We start from the raw sequence: 18,674 nt of genomic DNA on the forward strand, positions 1-18,674 counted from the left end.
GGAAAAGTATTTGATCCCCTGCTGATTTTATACGTTTGCCCACTGACAAAGAAATGATCAGTCTATAATTTTAATGGTAGGTGTATTTTAACAGTGAGAGACCGAATAACAACAACAAAAAAATCCAGAAAAACACATTTCAAAAAAGTTATAAATTGATTTGCATGTTAATGAGGGAAATAAGTATTTGACCCCTTCGACTCGGCAAAACCCTTGTTGGCAATCACAGAGATCAGACGTTTCTTGTAGTTGGCCACCAGGTTTGCACACATCTCAGGAGGGATTTTGTCCCACTCCTCTTTGCAGATCCTCTCCAAGTCAGTAAGGTTTTGAGGCTGACGTTTGGCAACTCGAACCTTCAGCTCCCTCCACAGATTTTCTATGGGATTAAGGTCTGGAGACTGGCTAGGCCACTCCAGGACCTTAATGTGCTTCTTCTTGAGCCACTCCTTTGTTGCCTTGGCTGTGTGTTTTGGGTCATTGTCATGCTGGAATACCCATCCATGACCCATTTTCAATGCCCTGGCTGAGGGAAGGAGGTTCTCACCCAAGATTTGACGGTACATGGCCCCGTCCATCGTCCCTTTGATGCGGTGCAGTTGTCCTGTCCCCTTAGCAGAAAAAAACCCCCAAAGCATAATGTTTCCACCTCCATGTTTGACGGTGGGGATGGTGTTCTTGGGGTCATTCCTCCTCCTCCAAACACGGCTGTTTGAGTTGAGTTGATGCCAAAGAGCTCGATTTTGGTCTCATCTGACCACAACACTTTCACCCAGTTCTCCTCTGAATCATTCAGATGTTCATTGGCAAACTTCAGACTGGCCTGTACATGTGCTTTCTTGAGCAGGGGGACCTTGCGGGCGCTGCAGGATTTCAGTCCTTCATGGCGTAGTGTGTTACCAATTGTTTTCTTGGCAACTATGGTCCCAGCTGCCTTGAGATCATTAACAAGATCCTCCCATGTAGTTCTGGGCTGATTCCTCACCGTTCTCATGATCATTGAAACTCCACGAGGTGAGATTTTGCATGAAGCCCCAGACCGAGGGAGATTGACAGTTATTTTGCATTTCTTCCATTTGCGAATAATCGCACCAACTGTTGTCACCTTCTCACAAGCTGCTTGGCGATGGTCTTGTAGCCCATTCCAGCCTTGTGTAGGTCTACAATCTTGTCCCTGACATCCTTGGACAGCTCTTTGGTCTTGGCCATGGTGGAGAGTTTGGAATCTGATTGATTGATTGCTTCTGTGGACAGGTGTCTTTTATACAGGTAACGAGCTGAGATTAGGAGCACTCCCTTTAAGAGAGAGCTCCTAATCTCAGCTCATTACCTGTATAAAAGACACCTGGGAGCCAGAAATCTTGCTGATTGATAGGGGATCAAATACTTATTTCTCTCATTAACATGCAAATCAATTTATAACTTTTTTGAAATGTGTTTTTCAGGATTTTTTTGTTGTTATTCTGTCTCTCACTGTTAAAATACACCTACCATTAAAATTATAGACTGATCATTTCTTTGTCAGTGGGCAAACGTACAAAATCAGCAGGGGATCAAATACTTTTTTCCCTCACTGCACATTGTGACAGGTATTATTATTATTAGTAAAGGTATCTTAAATAACACACATTAGGCAGTTATGCTATAGGACCACTACCAGAATATATATATATATATATATATATATATATTATTGCAAACACTCGTATATAATAAACTGGAAATGCTTGCTCAGTAGCTTAATTTGGTATAGACAGAGGGTGCATATAGACCAATATAGGCACAATGAAACCATCTTCGATGTATAACTACTAGTTGCATTACACAGAAATAAAGCAATACTTGAACTTGGTGTTAATTATTACTAGGAGGTTATTTCAATTAAAACTCCCGTCTGGTCTGATTTTTAACAATTGGATTTGCCAACACATTATAATGATATTGAATCCTCCTTTTCACTTCGTCCGAAATGTTTTTTTTTGTTGTTGTTATTTTGCACTATACAGTATAGCACCTACTAAAACAGGCGGTGGGTCGGCTCAGTGATGTCCCTGAAACATGGCGGCCTGTTCATACTTTCTCATGCGCCCATCCGCCTCGGTGTCGGCACCACAGAGATTCAATGACTAGAGGAGATCATACGTCATGGTGGTATGTTAAGAGCGGCGCCATATTGCCTAGGTATCGTGTTGCGTGAAGAATGGTTTCGTGTGTATTTTTAAATGGACGTTATGTCTTCCAACGGTTATGACTCATAAAGTATAACCAAATCAATTGATGTATGTCTACCAATGTAAAATAAACAGGGAATGATGAACACGTACGACAAGGCATGTTTTTCAATTATTATGAAAATCACTTAATCGGATAATAATTTAATTTCAATGACAGCGTGTTTGTGTAATTGAACCAAATGTTTTCACTAAATATTTGTAGTTGTGCATGTGTACTGTTATAAATAAATGTATAAACAACAATAAACACCTGTTTTGTATCCGCTTCTTTTTGTTGGCGTTGTAGAGGCACTGTACTACTCTCCCTAAGCAATATGGCCACCGGCTTGCGTACTGCCCCTCATAGAGCTTGTATATGTAACCTATCTAGTGATTCCGTATCTATGGTTGGCACCTGGGCCCGCCTCTTGCGTCTCTTCTGTTCCTCGGAGCTGGGGGCGAAAGAGGGCGGAGCAAGGAGGCCTTCGACCAATCGCAGCGCAGAAGTCCCAACTCAGCGGCCCACGATTGGTCATTGCGAGCGTCCGTCTCCTCTCACGCCGTGTGTAAGAAAACAGTGTACGCCGTGATGAAGTTAGTGAGTGAATGTCGTTCCTCTCTGCGTTTCCCGGCGCCATTATCAGACTTGGTAGGCGTTGTTATTATTAGCCGAAAGCCATATTAAAACAGTGGTTATGGGAAATTATTTTCTCGCTACTGAGTCGTGGGTAGAACAGCTTTGTGAGTCTAGACGCGCCGCAGTTTGTAGTGGTGGTTTATCTGCCGAGTGCATGAGATCGCTCCGCACCAACTGATGGACCGCATAGGATTTAGGTAGTTGTCACATTTTGTGTTACTTGAAAGCCATCAGCTGATCCAGTTTGCAGCCTCGGCGCTCCTGAAGCTCTGGACCGGACGTCTCCTGCTAACTGAGTCGCAAGCAACGTGTGTGTGTTGTTTTGTCATTATTAGACATTGGCACAATTATTACCGGGGTCTGTGTCTCCTCTTCCTTGCGCGTCATCGCAGCTGACTTGACAGCCTCTACGTCATCGCCTGCGTTGAGAGACGGGCACCGTACCCGGGCTCACCCAGCCTGACCCTTAAGCATAAGGTAATTATTCTGTTTTATCCTATATACGGATTGTATAAGTTGATTTGAAGTGAAACCCCTGGAAGTTTGTACTCTGCCCATGTAGACGGCTGTGGAAAAGTTGATGCATGTCAATCTTCCTTGTGCAAATCTGCTCCGAGAAGTTGCCTCACTGACGGGATGTCGTATCTCAGTATAGAAAGTGGGGGAAATGACACTCGACTTCCACATCCCGTTTTGGAAAGTGGGCCATGCTCGTTGTAGACCGACTCGACTGGCGAATTGCCCGAGGTCGCCTTGCTGGAGCGCAGATTTCCGCAGTTCTGCGCAGATCTGCAGAATCCCGCCGATCTCATTGGCGGAGCCGCACAGATCTGCGCAGATCACGCTACACAAGCGTGAGCACATTATTGCAAAGCAGGAGCGGCAGGAAGAAGGCGTGTTACTAGTTGCTAGTCGAGACGTGCACATGGGTAGGTGCAGCATGTCCTGTATGCATCTGTAATTCATTCAGTATTGTCTGTATGTGGCAATGGGTGTTTACTTTATTGATCAAACTATTATTAACAATTCTACTACTAGTGCATCATTAACAATACAGCAGTTGGTATGCTAAGAAGCACTGAACACTGTGGATATTTGCTTTGAGGTCTATGTTCATTAGGGATAATATGGTAACATTTTAGTTCCCAGAAGCACCTGGCATATCTGAAGAGGAACCTGTTTGAAGTCAAATCCCTGAATCATGGCCTCTCACTGCCCTCCAGCAGAAGCGCAAATGCTTTATTACTGGGAGTCTCAATACCTAGACTGTCAATGTCAATGGCAAATGTGGGAGTTCAATCTTGGGGTTGAGGGGCAGGGGTCCTGTTATGTAGTATAATTTGTATCTCAATATGTTCATATATATTTCATATATAACTTATATGTATGTACACACTTAAATAACTACATATATTCAATGCTACAGCTGAATAGGGAAAGGCATACATTTACCAAATTAAAGCCACATTTAAAAATGTTCACCACAATGTTGCCTCACAATAGTGACCAGCAGAAAGTATATCCAGACATTTGTCCACAGCAGGTTCAGTCAAGTGCCCTGGATTGAAAGTTAAGTAGGCCTATGTATTATAACCTGGCTGTTATCACTGGAGCCACCTTTAAAGTGCTCCAGTGTAACCCAGACTTCTACCCTTGCCAGTTATACTGTGTTTAGTATTAAAGTAGGATTAATAGCTAAACTGAGCTGACTCGGCTAGCTTTTTGTGATCCTGGCGCTGGTCCCTCTGTACCCAATTGACACGGTCAAAGTTTTTTTAGTCTGAACATTTCCTTTTGACAACTGAAATGACTTAATGCCCATGGAGAATTTAGCCAAAAAGTAAGCAGTTTTGTACAGTCATAATATGGTCTGTGGATTCTTAACAATGTCCCATTTTAACTTCCCCAAATACAGGCAGCTGTGGTCACTTTAAATTCATCTCCCTGCATTGTTAATTCTTTTTATACATGCTCTTTTGTCTGATGCTTTTCTTGTAACAGTCTTGTTACTGTGGCAACACAGCCCTTCTCCTGACCTGTTCTAGCACCCAGTTTGTTGCAGAGCTCTTGCTGTCAGACATGCCATGCAAGATGCTGGGGTCATTGGGATAATATATGGATGTTACAATTACCTTATGTTATAATTAGGTTTTCAACAAGATGCAGAGTGACGAATATCATAAATAATGCTGCCAGGAATAAGCCATACATCTAAATATGTTCTTGTAAAGCTGTTGCTATAAAATCACAATGTCATCCTCTTGTTTAGCTGTAAATTAATAAATAATATTGATTGTTTCATGATGCCATAGTTGCAATCACGTCATGTTGGGCTCCAAAACAATTCACTAGTCAGTCTTGGCATTTAAGGAGCTGCAATCCAAAACAATGCCCTCAAGCTGTGAGTCTAGGGTAGGCAGCGTGGGGGGGATGGGGGGAAGTTCTGATGACTGACTGACTAAATGTAGCATGTAAGCTAAGCTGTGTTTGAAGCATAAAGATACATTTGTAAGAGAACAATTACATTTAAATGCTTCTGAATCTACTGAGAATTTTAATCAGAAACTGTGAAGAAATAGTGTAGACTGAAAATTGGATTCCATTATGAATGTGTACATTCCTCTGGATTTCTAATCAATAGTAATGGTACCCATCAACATTATTACTTATTTAATGTAAACTAGTGATGTGAAAGGATATCTTTGCTATGTTTAAACAAAAATGGTAGGGTGTGTCTTGATTAATTAATTAAAAGCTTTGTTTATTTTTATTTTTTTCGTCACATATTGAATAACTGTAGTAGGTGAGGAGCAGCTAGTTTCTGCTATGTGATTGTGTGAGTTGGAAGTCTTGTCTGCTGAACCCTAGTTGAGAGCAGTGCCTGTGGAATCCAAGCTTGGTCAGTAAAGCTAGTTTTTCCCAAACTGAGTTTTTATTTTACCTCCAGTGAAACGTTTTTCACTTTTTAAAATTCTGTTTGGATGAGCGGGGTCTCTGCTGCAGCTGAACACATTTTGACCTTGTGTTTTGTTGTGGTCTGCAGCGCACTCGCCCAGAACAGGGTTGTGTGAGACCCAGGATCCTTTGAGGAGGCATGTCTGAGGGAGACGGGAAGTCTGGTCCAGCCTCTGGGATGGAGGGGAAGCCGGAGTCCATGTCTACCACACAGGGAGTCTCCTCCATGTCCCCCCCGGTGTCGGCTGTGGCCCAGGGTCCGCCAGCTACTGAAGATGAGGAAGAAGAGAGCGAGGATGAGTCAGAGATCCTGGAGGAAAGCCCCTGTGGACGGTGGCAGAAACGGAGGGAGGAGGTGCGATTTTACTAGTCCAATATCAGTATAGCCATGACTAATATTAGTGTGTTGAGACTTGTGCAAATGTATGTTTGTTTTGTTTTTCCCCCAATGGAAACATAAAAGCAAGATTTGCTTTTCCAAAAGGGTACATTTGTAGAGCAATCCTTTTTATTTAATCATCAGGCGGCGTGTAACTCTCTTTGTGTTTCTGTCTTGTTTGTGCAGGTGAATCAGCGTAATGTACCTGGCATCGACAGTGCCTACCTAGCCATGGACACCGAGGAGGGAGTGGAAGTGGTGTGGAATGAGGTCATGTTCTCCGAGAGGAAGAACTTCAAACTACAAGAGGTAGGAGACGGCGCCAAGACCTCCAGACACACAGTTTGTCAGTTGATTTAGTTGCTCAGATTGACTTGCCAGAGTATTTGTCACCTTGGAGATGTTTCTCAAAAAATCTAGGTTTTCTGTTTGATCATATGGGACCAATTTATTGTAGTGCATTACTTCTACCTGAGTGCTGGCTTACAGTTGGTTATGTAGAGTACATTCTTGGTCGGGATTTACTCTTGGAATAACTGAGTGACACATCGCTCATACAGTCTTTACTGTAGGTTGGTGATGAAATTACCCTGTTCTTGTTTCGGTCAAGTGTATTTGTTTTGTGTCTCTGAAATTATGCAGTGATAAGATTTGTTTATTACAAGAGTTTAGTTCAGCAAATATATTAGATTGATGCCTATTGATCAGGAGGACTTCATTCAGTCTTGAAAGAAATTAAGATTGTGATTTATAGCTCGGGACACTTTACAGATTTCAGTCGGAAAGGTATATTTGACATTCAGTATCACCAAAAGCAGGAAAAGAAGTGTAAAAACTGGAAGTTGTAGAACAAGAAGTATTTTCTTTTTTGTACAGCAGTGCATGCCAAAGCATGTGGTGGTATTTTGAAATTCAGAACAGGTCTAGTCACCTTGTGGTTAAAGTGAACTCCAGCCCCAGGAACACTATGCTTTTCGCTGGAGCATAAATATTTGTGTTCTCAAAATCTAGATATTATTGGAACTGTGGTTTCAAAATCAACATACATGGTTGGATAAACCCTACTTCCAGATTTTGCATTCCGCTGATCAGTTTGAGCTGGTATATGTTTTCCAACAAACAAAAACATTATGATTTTGACCTAGTAACACAATTCCTGAGTGTTATGAAATGATATAACAGACCAACATCTATATGTCCTGATCTAATAGATAGATAGTGAGAGGGAGACATTTCTTTTGGTCCTATGTAGGTCACTCATAAAACGTATACAATATATTTCAGCATGGGGAATGTTACACCAGCAGTGAAGAGGTTAAACTATAGGTGGTGGCTTTTTTTTTGTCATTTTTTGTAAAACTCATAAGGAGTATATTCCAGTTGAAGAGAATCATTTGCGCCCGATTTGTGAATCTTGGGCCTGAAATGAAAAAACCTTTCAGATGTGTTCTAGCCAGGAAGGAAGCCGATGCAGACCTCTGTGATCTAGAAAGATAAGGCTAGCCAGTTGGGAGGGACTCACCTATGAGGTCATTATAATTTCAGCCTCCCTGTCTGCTTCTGCTCATTTTCGTTTGATCCTTTTTACACGAGTGTGCTGTTTACATAAGTCCTGGCTGTTTGGATTACCTCAACCCCATGTGGCGTATTGTGTTGTCAGCTTTCACTCGCCATTGACAATTAACTCGCTGAAAGTGGTTGGACCGGTTTTGACAAGACCCAAGTCAAACACTATATAATGTTTTTGAAATGCCTGTGTGAAAAGAATACATCATTATAATGTTGCAATGTGTACATTAAGTAGTGTTAAAATTGTCAGGATGGAAATATATAAATGTGTGTGTTATTGTTTCGCCAATTACCCGTATACATGGTTTTCATTTTCTTTTGGAGGAATTGTGTCACAACTATGTTATCGCGTCTTCAGCTATTTGAGTTTTAGCAGCACATTCCTTGTATTGTTTGAATGGATACATTTCCCACACTTGTGTTGTAGCAACCCATAGCAAACACACAGATACCAGGTCAGCACATAAATTCGGCCAGGTTGGATTTTCCTAAGGTGATAGGGGGTATCTGGCCATCAGGACTTGTTGATTAAATGAAGTTGCAAGAAATAAGGAAATTAGTCAAATCTTTCTATACTAACAAGTTACATTTCTCCTTTTTTTCCACTTTTATTTTGCAGGAGAAGGTCAAAGCAGTTTTTGATAACTTGATCCAGCTGGAGCACCTGAATATTGTCAAATTCCACAAGTATTGGGCAGATGTAAAAGAAAACCGGGCCAGAGTAAGTATAGGACACTATACATTACATGGCTTGTGCATGCCTGTTTTTTATTATTATTTGATTGTTTTGTATCGTTTTGAATTGTCCAGCGATACAATAATGTTTATAATGAGATCACTGACACAAGCAAGGACACTAGCATCTGCAAAATAGGAACAGGGTTGGTTGGGATCTGGATTAGCCTTCCATCTTGGGAATTCTGTAATATTTGGGAGCTTTATCAGGCTTGGACTAACCTGTGGTCCATCAGCCAGGATATTTAGCTGCGTCTTGGAGCAGTTGAACTCTTAAGTGGGAATGTTTAAATGGCATATTTAATATTTTCTTCCAGGTCATTTTCATCACCGAATATATGTCTTCAGGAAGCTTGAAGCAGTTTCTGAAGAAGACAAAGAAAAATCATAAGACTATGAATGAGAAGGTAAGTGCTCTTGTTTTGGCCCGTGTATTTACGTAGGATTGTATGTTTATTCTTCCGATGCAAATTAAGTACAGTAACACAGCAACAGTCTTTTAACTAAAAGCTTTTAACCAAACTGTCCAATACATAGTGCCATTCTGCAGTAGGTTTCCAATTGGCCAAGACCTCTGCAAATGAAGTATAATTTTTCCTAAAATATCAGGCCAGTTAAAGTAATTATTTACATTTTTTACTAATGTAACACAAGGAATAACAGAAAAAACAAATGACTGATTCAGTGGCATAAAAGTATATGATTAAGAGGTAGCTTGCCTTTTTATTTGAGAAGAAAATATAAATCGTTTATTATATTAACTTGATAAGCTTGCTGTCTCAAGCCATGTAGATTGAAAGTTGAGCCTTCCACACAAAAAGAAAAACATTGAAAAGGAGGAAGTCTAAAAATATTTGTTTCTTTGAGAATAAGTTGCATATAGTTTGCTTGGCCCTTAGGATGTCATATTATTTTTTGTATCTTGTTTAAAAGAAACAACTGAAGCAAAGCAATGCTTTCTTCTTGAGTTCTGATTATCTGATATCTTTCAATGTATTTTGATCCAACTCATACTAAAAAAAAAATGTACTATTTATAATTTACAACCAAATAATAACACGATTTGATTCCTATAGTCACGTAATCTAGCATCCAGTGGGGTTGTGTCAGTGTTTTTGCTTAATTAATCTTTGTCAAGGAGAGGTCCCCAAAAAAGTGATGACTGTAGCTCTGAAGGCCTGGTTGCAAATGCCCAGTGTCCACTGTCATAAATTGCCTTCGTTATAAGTTAACTTAACTATGAAATATAGCATCTATAGCTGTCGCCTTAAGTAGCCTATTGCCCTCAGCATGTTAGTGTATAACACCCTTAAACTCTAGGAACACACATTGACAATTTAGGGGATTGTTGTTTACCTTCCTGTATGCTATAATGTCTGCTTCTAGTACAGTAGTGCACAACAAGCACTCAGACCCTTTGTTTCCTTTCCCCAGGCTTGGAAGCGGTGGTGCACTCAGATCCTGTCAGCTCTCAGGTCAGTCACCCTCATTCAGATAGACGGCCTTTGTCGCTGTGGATGGCATTGCTGTGTCTGGGGGTGCAGGGAGCTCGTGAAACAGTTCTGGAAGGCAAATGGGAGGAAAATGGAGCCATCACTTCTTTTTACCGGCTCCCTCTGTGGCAGCTTGCAGTAGATGTTGAAGTGTTATTTTTAGCTCCACATGAATGGCCTTGGGGCGGGAGGGTGTCTGTGAAAGGCTGTCGTCTTGCATTCCAGTTACACACTGTGCCTTTCAGACAGAGCAACTCGAGATTGTGTGAAGTAATATCTATGCAAAAAGTGACAGCATTTCCATTTGCCGCCCCAAGCCTTTAATAACAATGCTATTATTTGAGTCTCATATTCTTAAATAAATTACCTGTTTGAATCATTCTCCAATAGTGTAAGTAGCTTCTCTTAATTATCACATTGTATGCTTGTCTTCTCTAGTATATATAAAAAAGGCTTCTATATTCAGTATTCTTGAAGGGAAGTGTATAAAATAGTTTTACTGTAAAAATAAATAAATATAGATTTCCTCTTTTTTTTTTTTTTTCACTTCACCCCAGCTACCTCCACTCATGTGACCCCCCGATCATCCATGGCAACCTCACCTGTGACACAATCTTCATCCAGCACAATGGGCTCATCAAAATCGGCTCAGGTAGGCAAGACTAGCAGGTGGGCAGTAAAGTAAGGGTGCCAGCAGGAAGAGGGCACTGCAGGGCAAGAGTCCAGTGCAGCCTGCCGAAGATCAGCAGGAAGATGATGCATCTGCCTGACACATACTGAGGCCTGTATTGGTGTAATATATTCGAGCCTGAACAATGTCTGTGGTTTACAATGGGTTAAAAAGTAAGAATTGGGGGCTGGTGCATCTCTTTAACTTTAATTTTTACTCTTATTTATTAGTGGCTCCTGATACGATCAATAATCATGTCAAAACTTGTCGAGAAGAACAGAAGAACTTGCACTTTTTTGCACCGGAATATGGAGGTAAATGCCTTGAGATCAGTGTCGTCTTTTATAATCTTAAATCTGTGCGTCCCACAGTGACTCATGCAGTTTATTGTATTCTTTATTTCTGGGGAGATCGAAAGGTTTCCAGAGTTAGGCATAACTGTACTATTGTTGCTGTTTCCAAATCCAACACTGGTAATACACAGGGGATTGTGAAATTGTAGTGATTTAAATGTAAAACTGTAGTTCTAATCCCAAAGGCCACGATACACTATGACATTTCCATGAAATCTGATTGCAAGCAATCTGAATGTGGCCCACAATTTCCTTGAAATTTCACTGAAATCTCAAGAAATCAGAGTCCTATATTCATGAAATCGTATGAAATCGCCCTGGACAAGTATCCAGTCAGAGAGCAAAACTGTAAACTACTCACACTGCCCTTGTAAGAAAAGCATAAAAGAAAACCTTTCCTTGTCTTCAACATTTCCTTACGAATCCAGTTTAAATGTAAAGTTTAGTTTCCCATAAGCGGTTTGTAACCCTGCAGTTTGTGCGCAGATACTGTACTGTCGCTTTCGGTGTTATCTTGTATGATTCGCCTTTATAATTACACACTAGAAGCACAGGTCTGGTTAGTTTGACCGATTTAATTTGAATTACCCGTTCATGACTTTTCCCAAATATATGTATAAAATATGCCTACTGCATTTTAGCTACATAAACGCAAATCAAGTTCAAGTCGCAATCTCTACCTCACCTACAGTCTACAGTCTTTCATGTGTTTGAAAAACACACACACTGTATAGCATTACAAGTGTCTTCTTACAACTGTGGTCAGATTGAGTGGACACTGAGCGATTACCCCGCAAATAAACACTTGTTTCATCTGTGTTTTTTGACTGTGCAGTGTACCCGTTTAGAGAAAAAAAGCACTTTGTCATTTATAACAATCATTTTTAGTTTTGTATAAATACATGCACACATGAAACTATGTAAAACCATCAGTGTTAGATAACACAAAAATATTAAAGTCTAGGTTTTCAACAAATATGCAAATATGTTGGACAAATATATTTTTGCAAAGTTCAATACTTAAACTAGTATTGTTTTAATTCATTTCTGCAACAAAGTGTGTAGAAGTGAGTGAACCCGTCTTCTTTTTGCCACAATGTACAGCATGGCTAAAACTGCAGGGTAGGTACCATAACTAAATCTGCCTATACAGATAGTATTTACATCGCTCCCAAACGCCCTTTATATAGCGTGCGATTGCATCACGATTTCACTCAATGAAATCGTATGATTTCACGTGTTCGGGTTTCATGAAATCCAACTAAATCGAACGCATTCAGATTGCATGCAGTCGGATTTCATGGAAATGGCCACAAGTATATTTTTCAAAGCTATACAGGTTCATACCAGAGGAGTAATAAATAAATAAATATTTATGCAAGGCATGTTTTTTGTTTAGTTGTGTTTTTGTTAAGGAATTAAAACGTCTCATTTATATGGGATATGGAAGAATTGCTTGTGCATTCTGGTAAATCGGTATTTGTCTTTGTCTTTAGCGGTCGCAGATGTCACGACAGCTGTTGATATATATTCTTTTGGAATGTGCGCCTTGGAGGTAAGCGAGCAAACTGATATATGAGTCCGTGTTTAAGTGACTTAGTCTCTGTGACACCATTTAAATAGTAATGTAGAAGTAAAATAACATAACTCTGTGAGCAGTACACTACACAATCTCTAGCCATATGTATTTGAATTGTAAATGTGCTGATTTGCTTTGCAGATGGCTGTTCTCGAAATCCAGAGCAACGGGGAGTCTTCATACGTATCGCAGGAAGCTATAAACAATGCCATTCTGTCCCTAGAGGATACCTTGCAAAGAGTAAGTGTGTGTGTGTCTAAGACTGACCCAAAAAATGTAAAATTGTGTACTTCTGTTGCATTAGTCATTATTTATCCTATTATATGTCTAAAGTTAGCGGGTATCTCTTTAACAGGAATAAACTTGTTAGAGGCTGAACACTGCAAGATTAGAGTGTTGTTAAATTGCCTGCTGTCATGGTAATCAGTAACCACCACCGTGATTGTGTGGCACGCGTGTTGTTTTGAGCTAACGAAGGCTGCACGCGTCTCTTTGTGCGTCCGGCTGCAGGAGTTCATTCAGAAGTGTCTGGAGGCGGACCCATTCCGACGGCCCACGGCCAAGGAGCTGCTCTTTCACCAGGCCTTGTTCGAAGTGCCCTTGCTGAAGCTCCTGGCCGCTCACTGCATCGTCAGCCATCAGCGTGAGTAGAACACCTCCACACGGCTCTAGCCCGGCCTGCAGGACAACCCCACCATAGACCATCTCCCTTCCTGGTGTGATGAATGGCTCTCTTCCTCTCCCCTTGTAGATATGATTCCTGAAAACGCTTTAGAAGAAATTACCAAAAACATGGACCCAAACCTGGTGATCGCTGAGACCAAGGATCGGGTGCAGCTAAAGTGAGTGTCCCGTGTGGTTTCAAACTAAGCTTTTCAGACAGGCAAGGCTGTGTGACTGCGTAGAGAAGAGTCAATATGACTGCAGAACTTCATCATTTGAAAACCGAATGGACTGAGGTTCTTCACAGAGAATGCCAAGTTATTAAATCATTTGTTAAATGAAGATAACCGATTCAGTGTTTAAACATTTGTCTTTATGGTTCATGTACAATTTTTTTTTTTATATACTTCCCTTTTAGGCTTTCTCAATTTCCTGCACTTGAGCTGGATAAGTTCTTAGAAGATGTCAGGTAAGCGCCAGGCTGTAACCCATTGGGCAAATATACAGAGTCTTCTGTGGAGGTCTTCAGAAGTCACTCACATCTTTTCACAGTAGCAGTGTCATGGTTACATTCAGATACCTGCACATTTTCCAATCAGACGTTCAGTGATCCATTTTCCCGCCACTAGAGGGCATCTGTAAGCATTGACAAACAATATTGCTTAGCGATATTTCAGCTTGGAGAAGTTGTCCGAGTGTAACACTCCTCTGTTTTAGGAAATTTGGTTGACAACCTGGTGGGACAGACACCAAGACACGTGAGATTTGTCATTATTTATTAGGAATTGGCAAATATTGGTAGGACATAACCAGCAAGAAAAAAAAACTGTCACCCTCTGAGATTCAAACCGTCTTCTGGACACTATATCTTCAGGCGAAATTTACAAAAACAGAAAAAACTATTTTAATTCTGAAATGATCTGAACCACAGTTTACATTATTCTAAATTCTGGAACCTATTTCTTCTGGTTTCTTGCAATTTTCTTGATCATTCAAGAAGTTACAGTTGCATGTTGGTTGTCCTCCTGTGTCCCACATGTAAATTTGAACGCTTCTACTCAGACAAATCTGCGACTGTGACACAGCTGACATGATTAAGCATACGACTTCCGGTTTTCCCAAATGCATCGGCTCCGTGTGGCTCCAGCTGCTGCCTGTTGTTCCAGTCATGGATGCTTCTCTTTAACAGGAATGGGATCTACCCGCTCACGGCGTTTGGCATGCCCTGTCCCCAGCAGCCCCAGCAGGAAGCGGTGAAATCCCCCATCGTTCCCCCCTCTGTCAAGACTCCCACCCCAGAGCCGGCAGAACTGGAGATGAGGAAGGTGAGAAACGCTGTCGCCGTGCAGGAGCCCTTAACTTGGCCCAGTAAAACCCAACACAACATGGTGCTAAACCAGCAGAGGTCTCTGAAGGAAGTCCCCTAAGCCTTCCGTGGCCTGATGTTTCCAACCCCCTTTATCAGTGTGTCAATGGAAAGGGCGATGTGTGCCCCTGCTCTCCATGCGCTCTCTGAGACTCCAGCTCTTCGGGGAATCTTGATCCCTCTTGGCAGCTGTTGTCTTTGGCCTTTCAATAGAAGGAGGAATTTCCAGCGCTCCAGTTAAAGAGGCTTTATGGGGATAAAGGTGGATTATACATTCAGCAAATGTATACTCAGAGAAGTGGGCCAAGAGCTTAATTAAATTGTTAATTTCAAGATTTGGTTAATTTCAATGGCTCGGTGAAATGGAGAATGAAAAACGGGTTTAACAACATTGTGGGGGGGGTGGGGATTCGGGAGTATTACAGTCTTCAGCTAAATGTTGCCTTTCTGGTTTCAGGTTCTTCAAATGCAGTGTAATATCGAGCCAGTGGAAGAAGGAGCTAAACACCATGTAATGTTCTGTTCCTCCTGGTTCTCTAAATACAATCTACAATTGTCCATTGTTAATCTGCAGTACACATGAGCCACGCACTGCTCTGAACACATTTTAGTAATCCATATAATAACTTTATAATATTTACAGCAAAGTATATCAAAATGTATTGGTGGGTTTTATGCAAGACCTTTAATCCTTGTTTTGTAGTGAGCTACATGTTTAAAAAGGAAAAATAAAAAACAGATTTTGACTTAAAAAGACTGAAAGAAATCTGAATGGATACTTGAGGTTAAAGTTGATTTTCACAGACAAATAGGGAATTATACAGCTTGGTTAATAATAATAATAATAAACTATAATTAATTATCATGTGCTGATGAGACAAAGCAATGCTGTTAGATGGAGTAAAATAAATGCTTTGGCTAAATATAATAGATGTTGTTGAAAGCACCAAATATAACCAGCTAAACAGATATGACATTGAATGATAGATTTCCATTCTCCTAACGCTCAGTTTCTCTGTCTTTCTCTCCCTGCAGCTAACATTGTTATTAAAACTGGAAGACAAGCTAAACCGGCATCTTAGCTGTGACTTGTTGCCCAGTAAGTACTGTTTCCTTGTTAAATTTCAGGTCTGTTTCCCCCACAAGAAGATACCAGATTCTCCACAGTAGTAGAATCCACACTTTTGTAATCCTATACCCAAGGTTTATTTTTTAAACTATTATTCTTCAAACTCTGGGTTGGCTTTCTTGTTCAGTGATCAGTAGAATACAGAATAATTGCAACGAAAAACAAATGCCATAGGAATGTGTTGTGCGGTGGTATTGTGTAATCCGAGCATATTGAGACTTTGGACTTTGCACACATGCTTTAGTCCGAGTAAAGCACTAGTAGGAAGCTGTTGACATTCCAAGAGTCAGGGACCATCTGGCGGTGATAGATATCAAACCTGCTTAATACTGTCCACTGCCAGTTCCCTACATATCAGGTCCAACAGATGTAGGTTTGTTAAATTACTATTCAAATCCCCCATCTCATTAATAACTCAAGAAAAGGTCACACAATAGAATCATCTTTGGGACTTTGACCCAAGTTCTGAGCATTTAAACCACAGAAATACTCTTCAGACAGACCCTGTGGTCCCACTAGGCTGTGTTGTGTTCCTTCATCGCACTGTTTTCTAAATCTCGCCTCCAGATGAGAATGTGCAGGAGCTGGCGGTGGAGCTGGTTCAGCTAGGATTCATTAGCGAGGTAAGCAGATGTGCGAAATAAAACCTTTCAACATTCACAAAATGACAGCTGTTAGGAGGAATTTGTGAAATAAATTACTTCCAAGAACAAAAGCACACCCAAAAAACAAAGCTTAATCATAAATTCACCAGCAAAATATGCATTTCATTCGCTTTTTTTCCACAGGAATGATCCAAAATCCTGCATTTTAAGGAGGTTATGCATTGGCACACAGGAGATGAGTTTTGCTGGGGAAACGGTTTTGTTTGAGTTTGAGTGGGAGATTTGTAGAGGTCTCTTCCATCACGTCAAACCTCCACTGCTCAATGGTCTTCTATCAAGGCTGGGATGTGCAGCAGATGGAGGAGAAATCTCTCTCCTCTCTCTCTGTCATCATGTATCTTCTTGCTTGTTTGACACCCGTTCCGATTGTCCTCCTCTCGCCCCCTGCAGGTGGATCAGACCCGACTCACTTCTGTTCTCGAAGAGGCCTTTACAAAGTTCTACAACCGCAACGGCTCCCTCAACCCCGTGACCGTGTCCTCATAGCGACCTGCCGCCGCCACGGACAGCAGCCTCCACGATCCACAGCCCTCCCTCGCAGCACAGGACTTCATATCGCAGCGACAAAGCATCTTTTGAAACCCCGAAAGTGACTTAGAAGGATACCTTGTGATCCCGATGATCGAACCGAGGGGGGGGCGGGGCTGTGGCTCCTGTTTCAGTGTAGCGTCTGCTTGTATATTTAAGACACAATCGTCAGTATTACCATCTGTATTTGAACCTCTCTGATCTACCTGTATTGCAGGATCATGCTGTATGTAATACACGTCTACACGAGCACATTCTCTTGCTCTTTATTTTTTATTCTCTTGCCAACAAAATGCATGGTCTTGCGTTTGTATTTTTTTTTCTTAAAATGGATGAGGTGTGTAATCTGGTTTTGTGGGTTTTATTTTGTTTAGTCTACCATTTTGTTTTTCCTATTTTTCCACAAGATTTCACTCGCCAGTTCCACCTTTGTTGACACATTTGTTTTGTTTTTCCTTCAGCACTGTCATGTAATAAAGATTTTCCTGTAGTACTTTTTTTAAGGTGAAAGCAAAGTTGACCATTTTTCTTTCCACAAAAGCCACTGGACTTGTCCCGTTGAGTCTGAGCCAGCACTGGGGAAAGTGTGTGTGTTTGTGTGGGGGTTGGGGGGTGATCAATTAGTTTAGAGAAGAGATAGTAGGGAAGTAGTCTGTTACAAAAACTCCCCATATTCTCTGGTTGACTTTCGATTCAATGGGGCTGCTCTTTTGTTGAATGTCTGCATCTTCTCAGAGCCATTTCAAATCCTGCTCAAGTGTGTTGCTATGGGGAGGCCTATGAGCAAAACACGGCAGAGGCAGGTTACTGTGAAAACGGGCCCTGCTGTCTGAACTGGCACGAGTGTCATCGTTTGATTGTAATGTACCGTACGATGGAAGGGCAGACCTAGAATTCAGTAAGGAAAACGCGGTGTGGAGGGGGATGTTGACGGAGTTGCTGTTCCCTTTCCCAGGAACTTGTTCCAGGGCCTGTTTCCATATTGTTTGTTTTGCTGGGCGCATCTTGTAACTGCTTAAGCCAGACACAGCCGAGTCTATTTATTTTTGTTTCTTGAAGTGAATCTGAAACATACATCATCTTCAAACTGTGGTATTGTTTTGTGTGATTTTTTTATATATTATGTTACCTTGTTACCTGTGTACTTTATTAGTTGTTGAATTCAGATTGTGAAAGAGCTAAGTCCTCTGTGTCTAGGGTTCTTGGTCATTTTCCTCATCACAGGAATCTCTGAGAAGCCAGATTGAAATGTACAACAGCTTAGTGATGCTCTTGACCGAGACCAGCACTGAGACTGTGTGGGACGCAGGGCTCAATTTGGTAGAACTCTTGGCAGTGTGTGACAAGGACAAAGGCATCAATGTGTGGTTAGATGACTGAAAGATTTAACTAAAACCTGATACTGATGGAAGTCATAGTTAACTGCCAAAGCTATTCCTAACCGTTATCTAAATTGAAAATCAATTACAGAACAATGGGAAAAAATATAACTTGTCTAGTCTTGTCAAATGTAATTTTTCCTTTATTTGATACAGAAGACATTTTTATATTTTTATTACATGAAGATTAGATAAAATAAAGTCAAGCTCAGACTGGCTCAAACTTCCACAACCAATCCTGGCATGGGCATACATTTCATATCATATACTGCCTGTTGAGCCAGGTGTAAAATGGTTCACTGTAACATACAGTACAATGTCCTTTATTCTCACAATTTACAGTGTTGAATGATACCAGATA

The 18,674-nt window shown here is 41.0% G+C and overlaps 1 protein-coding gene across 1 annotated transcript; it reads left to right on the plus strand.

Annotated features, from left to right (window-relative positions):
• The first annotated feature begins 2,780 nt into the window (after positions 1-2,780).
• On the plus strand, positions 2,781-18,026 carry nrbp1 (nuclear receptor binding protein 1). The gene is made up of 18 exons (XM_066697390.1): positions 2,781-3,327; positions 5,894-6,160; positions 6,371-6,493; positions 8,373-8,474; positions 8,806-8,895; positions 9,923-9,963; positions 10,539-10,633; positions 10,882-10,965; positions 12,501-12,559; positions 12,725-12,823; positions 13,094-13,226; positions 13,335-13,425; positions 13,665-13,715; positions 14,436-14,571; positions 15,070-15,123; positions 15,648-15,711; positions 16,309-16,364; positions 16,797-18,026. The coding sequence occupies exons 2-18, from the start codon at positions 5,945-5,947 to the stop codon at positions 16,890-16,892; spliced, it is 1,590 nt and encodes a 529-aa protein (XP_066553487.1). The 5' UTR covers positions 2,781-3,327; positions 5,894-5,944; the 3' UTR covers positions 16,893-18,026.
• The last annotated feature ends 648 nt before the right edge of the window (positions 18,027-18,674 follow it).

Source organism: Amia ocellicauda, chromosome 1, assembly GCF_036373705.1.
Source record: "Amia ocellicauda isolate fAmiCal2 chromosome 1, fAmiCal2.hap1, whole genome shotgun sequence".
Classification (NCBI taxonomy): Eukaryota; Metazoa; Chordata; class Actinopteri; order Amiiformes; family Amiidae; genus Amia; species Amia ocellicauda.

Coding starts and splice junctions, on each gene's coding strand:
- nrbp1 (XM_066697390.1), top strand. CDS start 5,945: ATGTCTGAGGGAGACGGGAAGTCTGGTCCAGCCTCTGGGATGGAGGGG. Junction 10,634..10,881: donor GCTCATCAAAATCGGCTCAG/GTAGGCAAGACT, acceptor CTTATTTATTAG/TGGCTCCTGATACGATCAAT. Junction 13,227..13,334: donor CTGCATCGTCAGCCATCAGC/GTGAGTAGAACA, acceptor CTCCCCTTGTAG/ATATGATTCCTGAAAACGCT.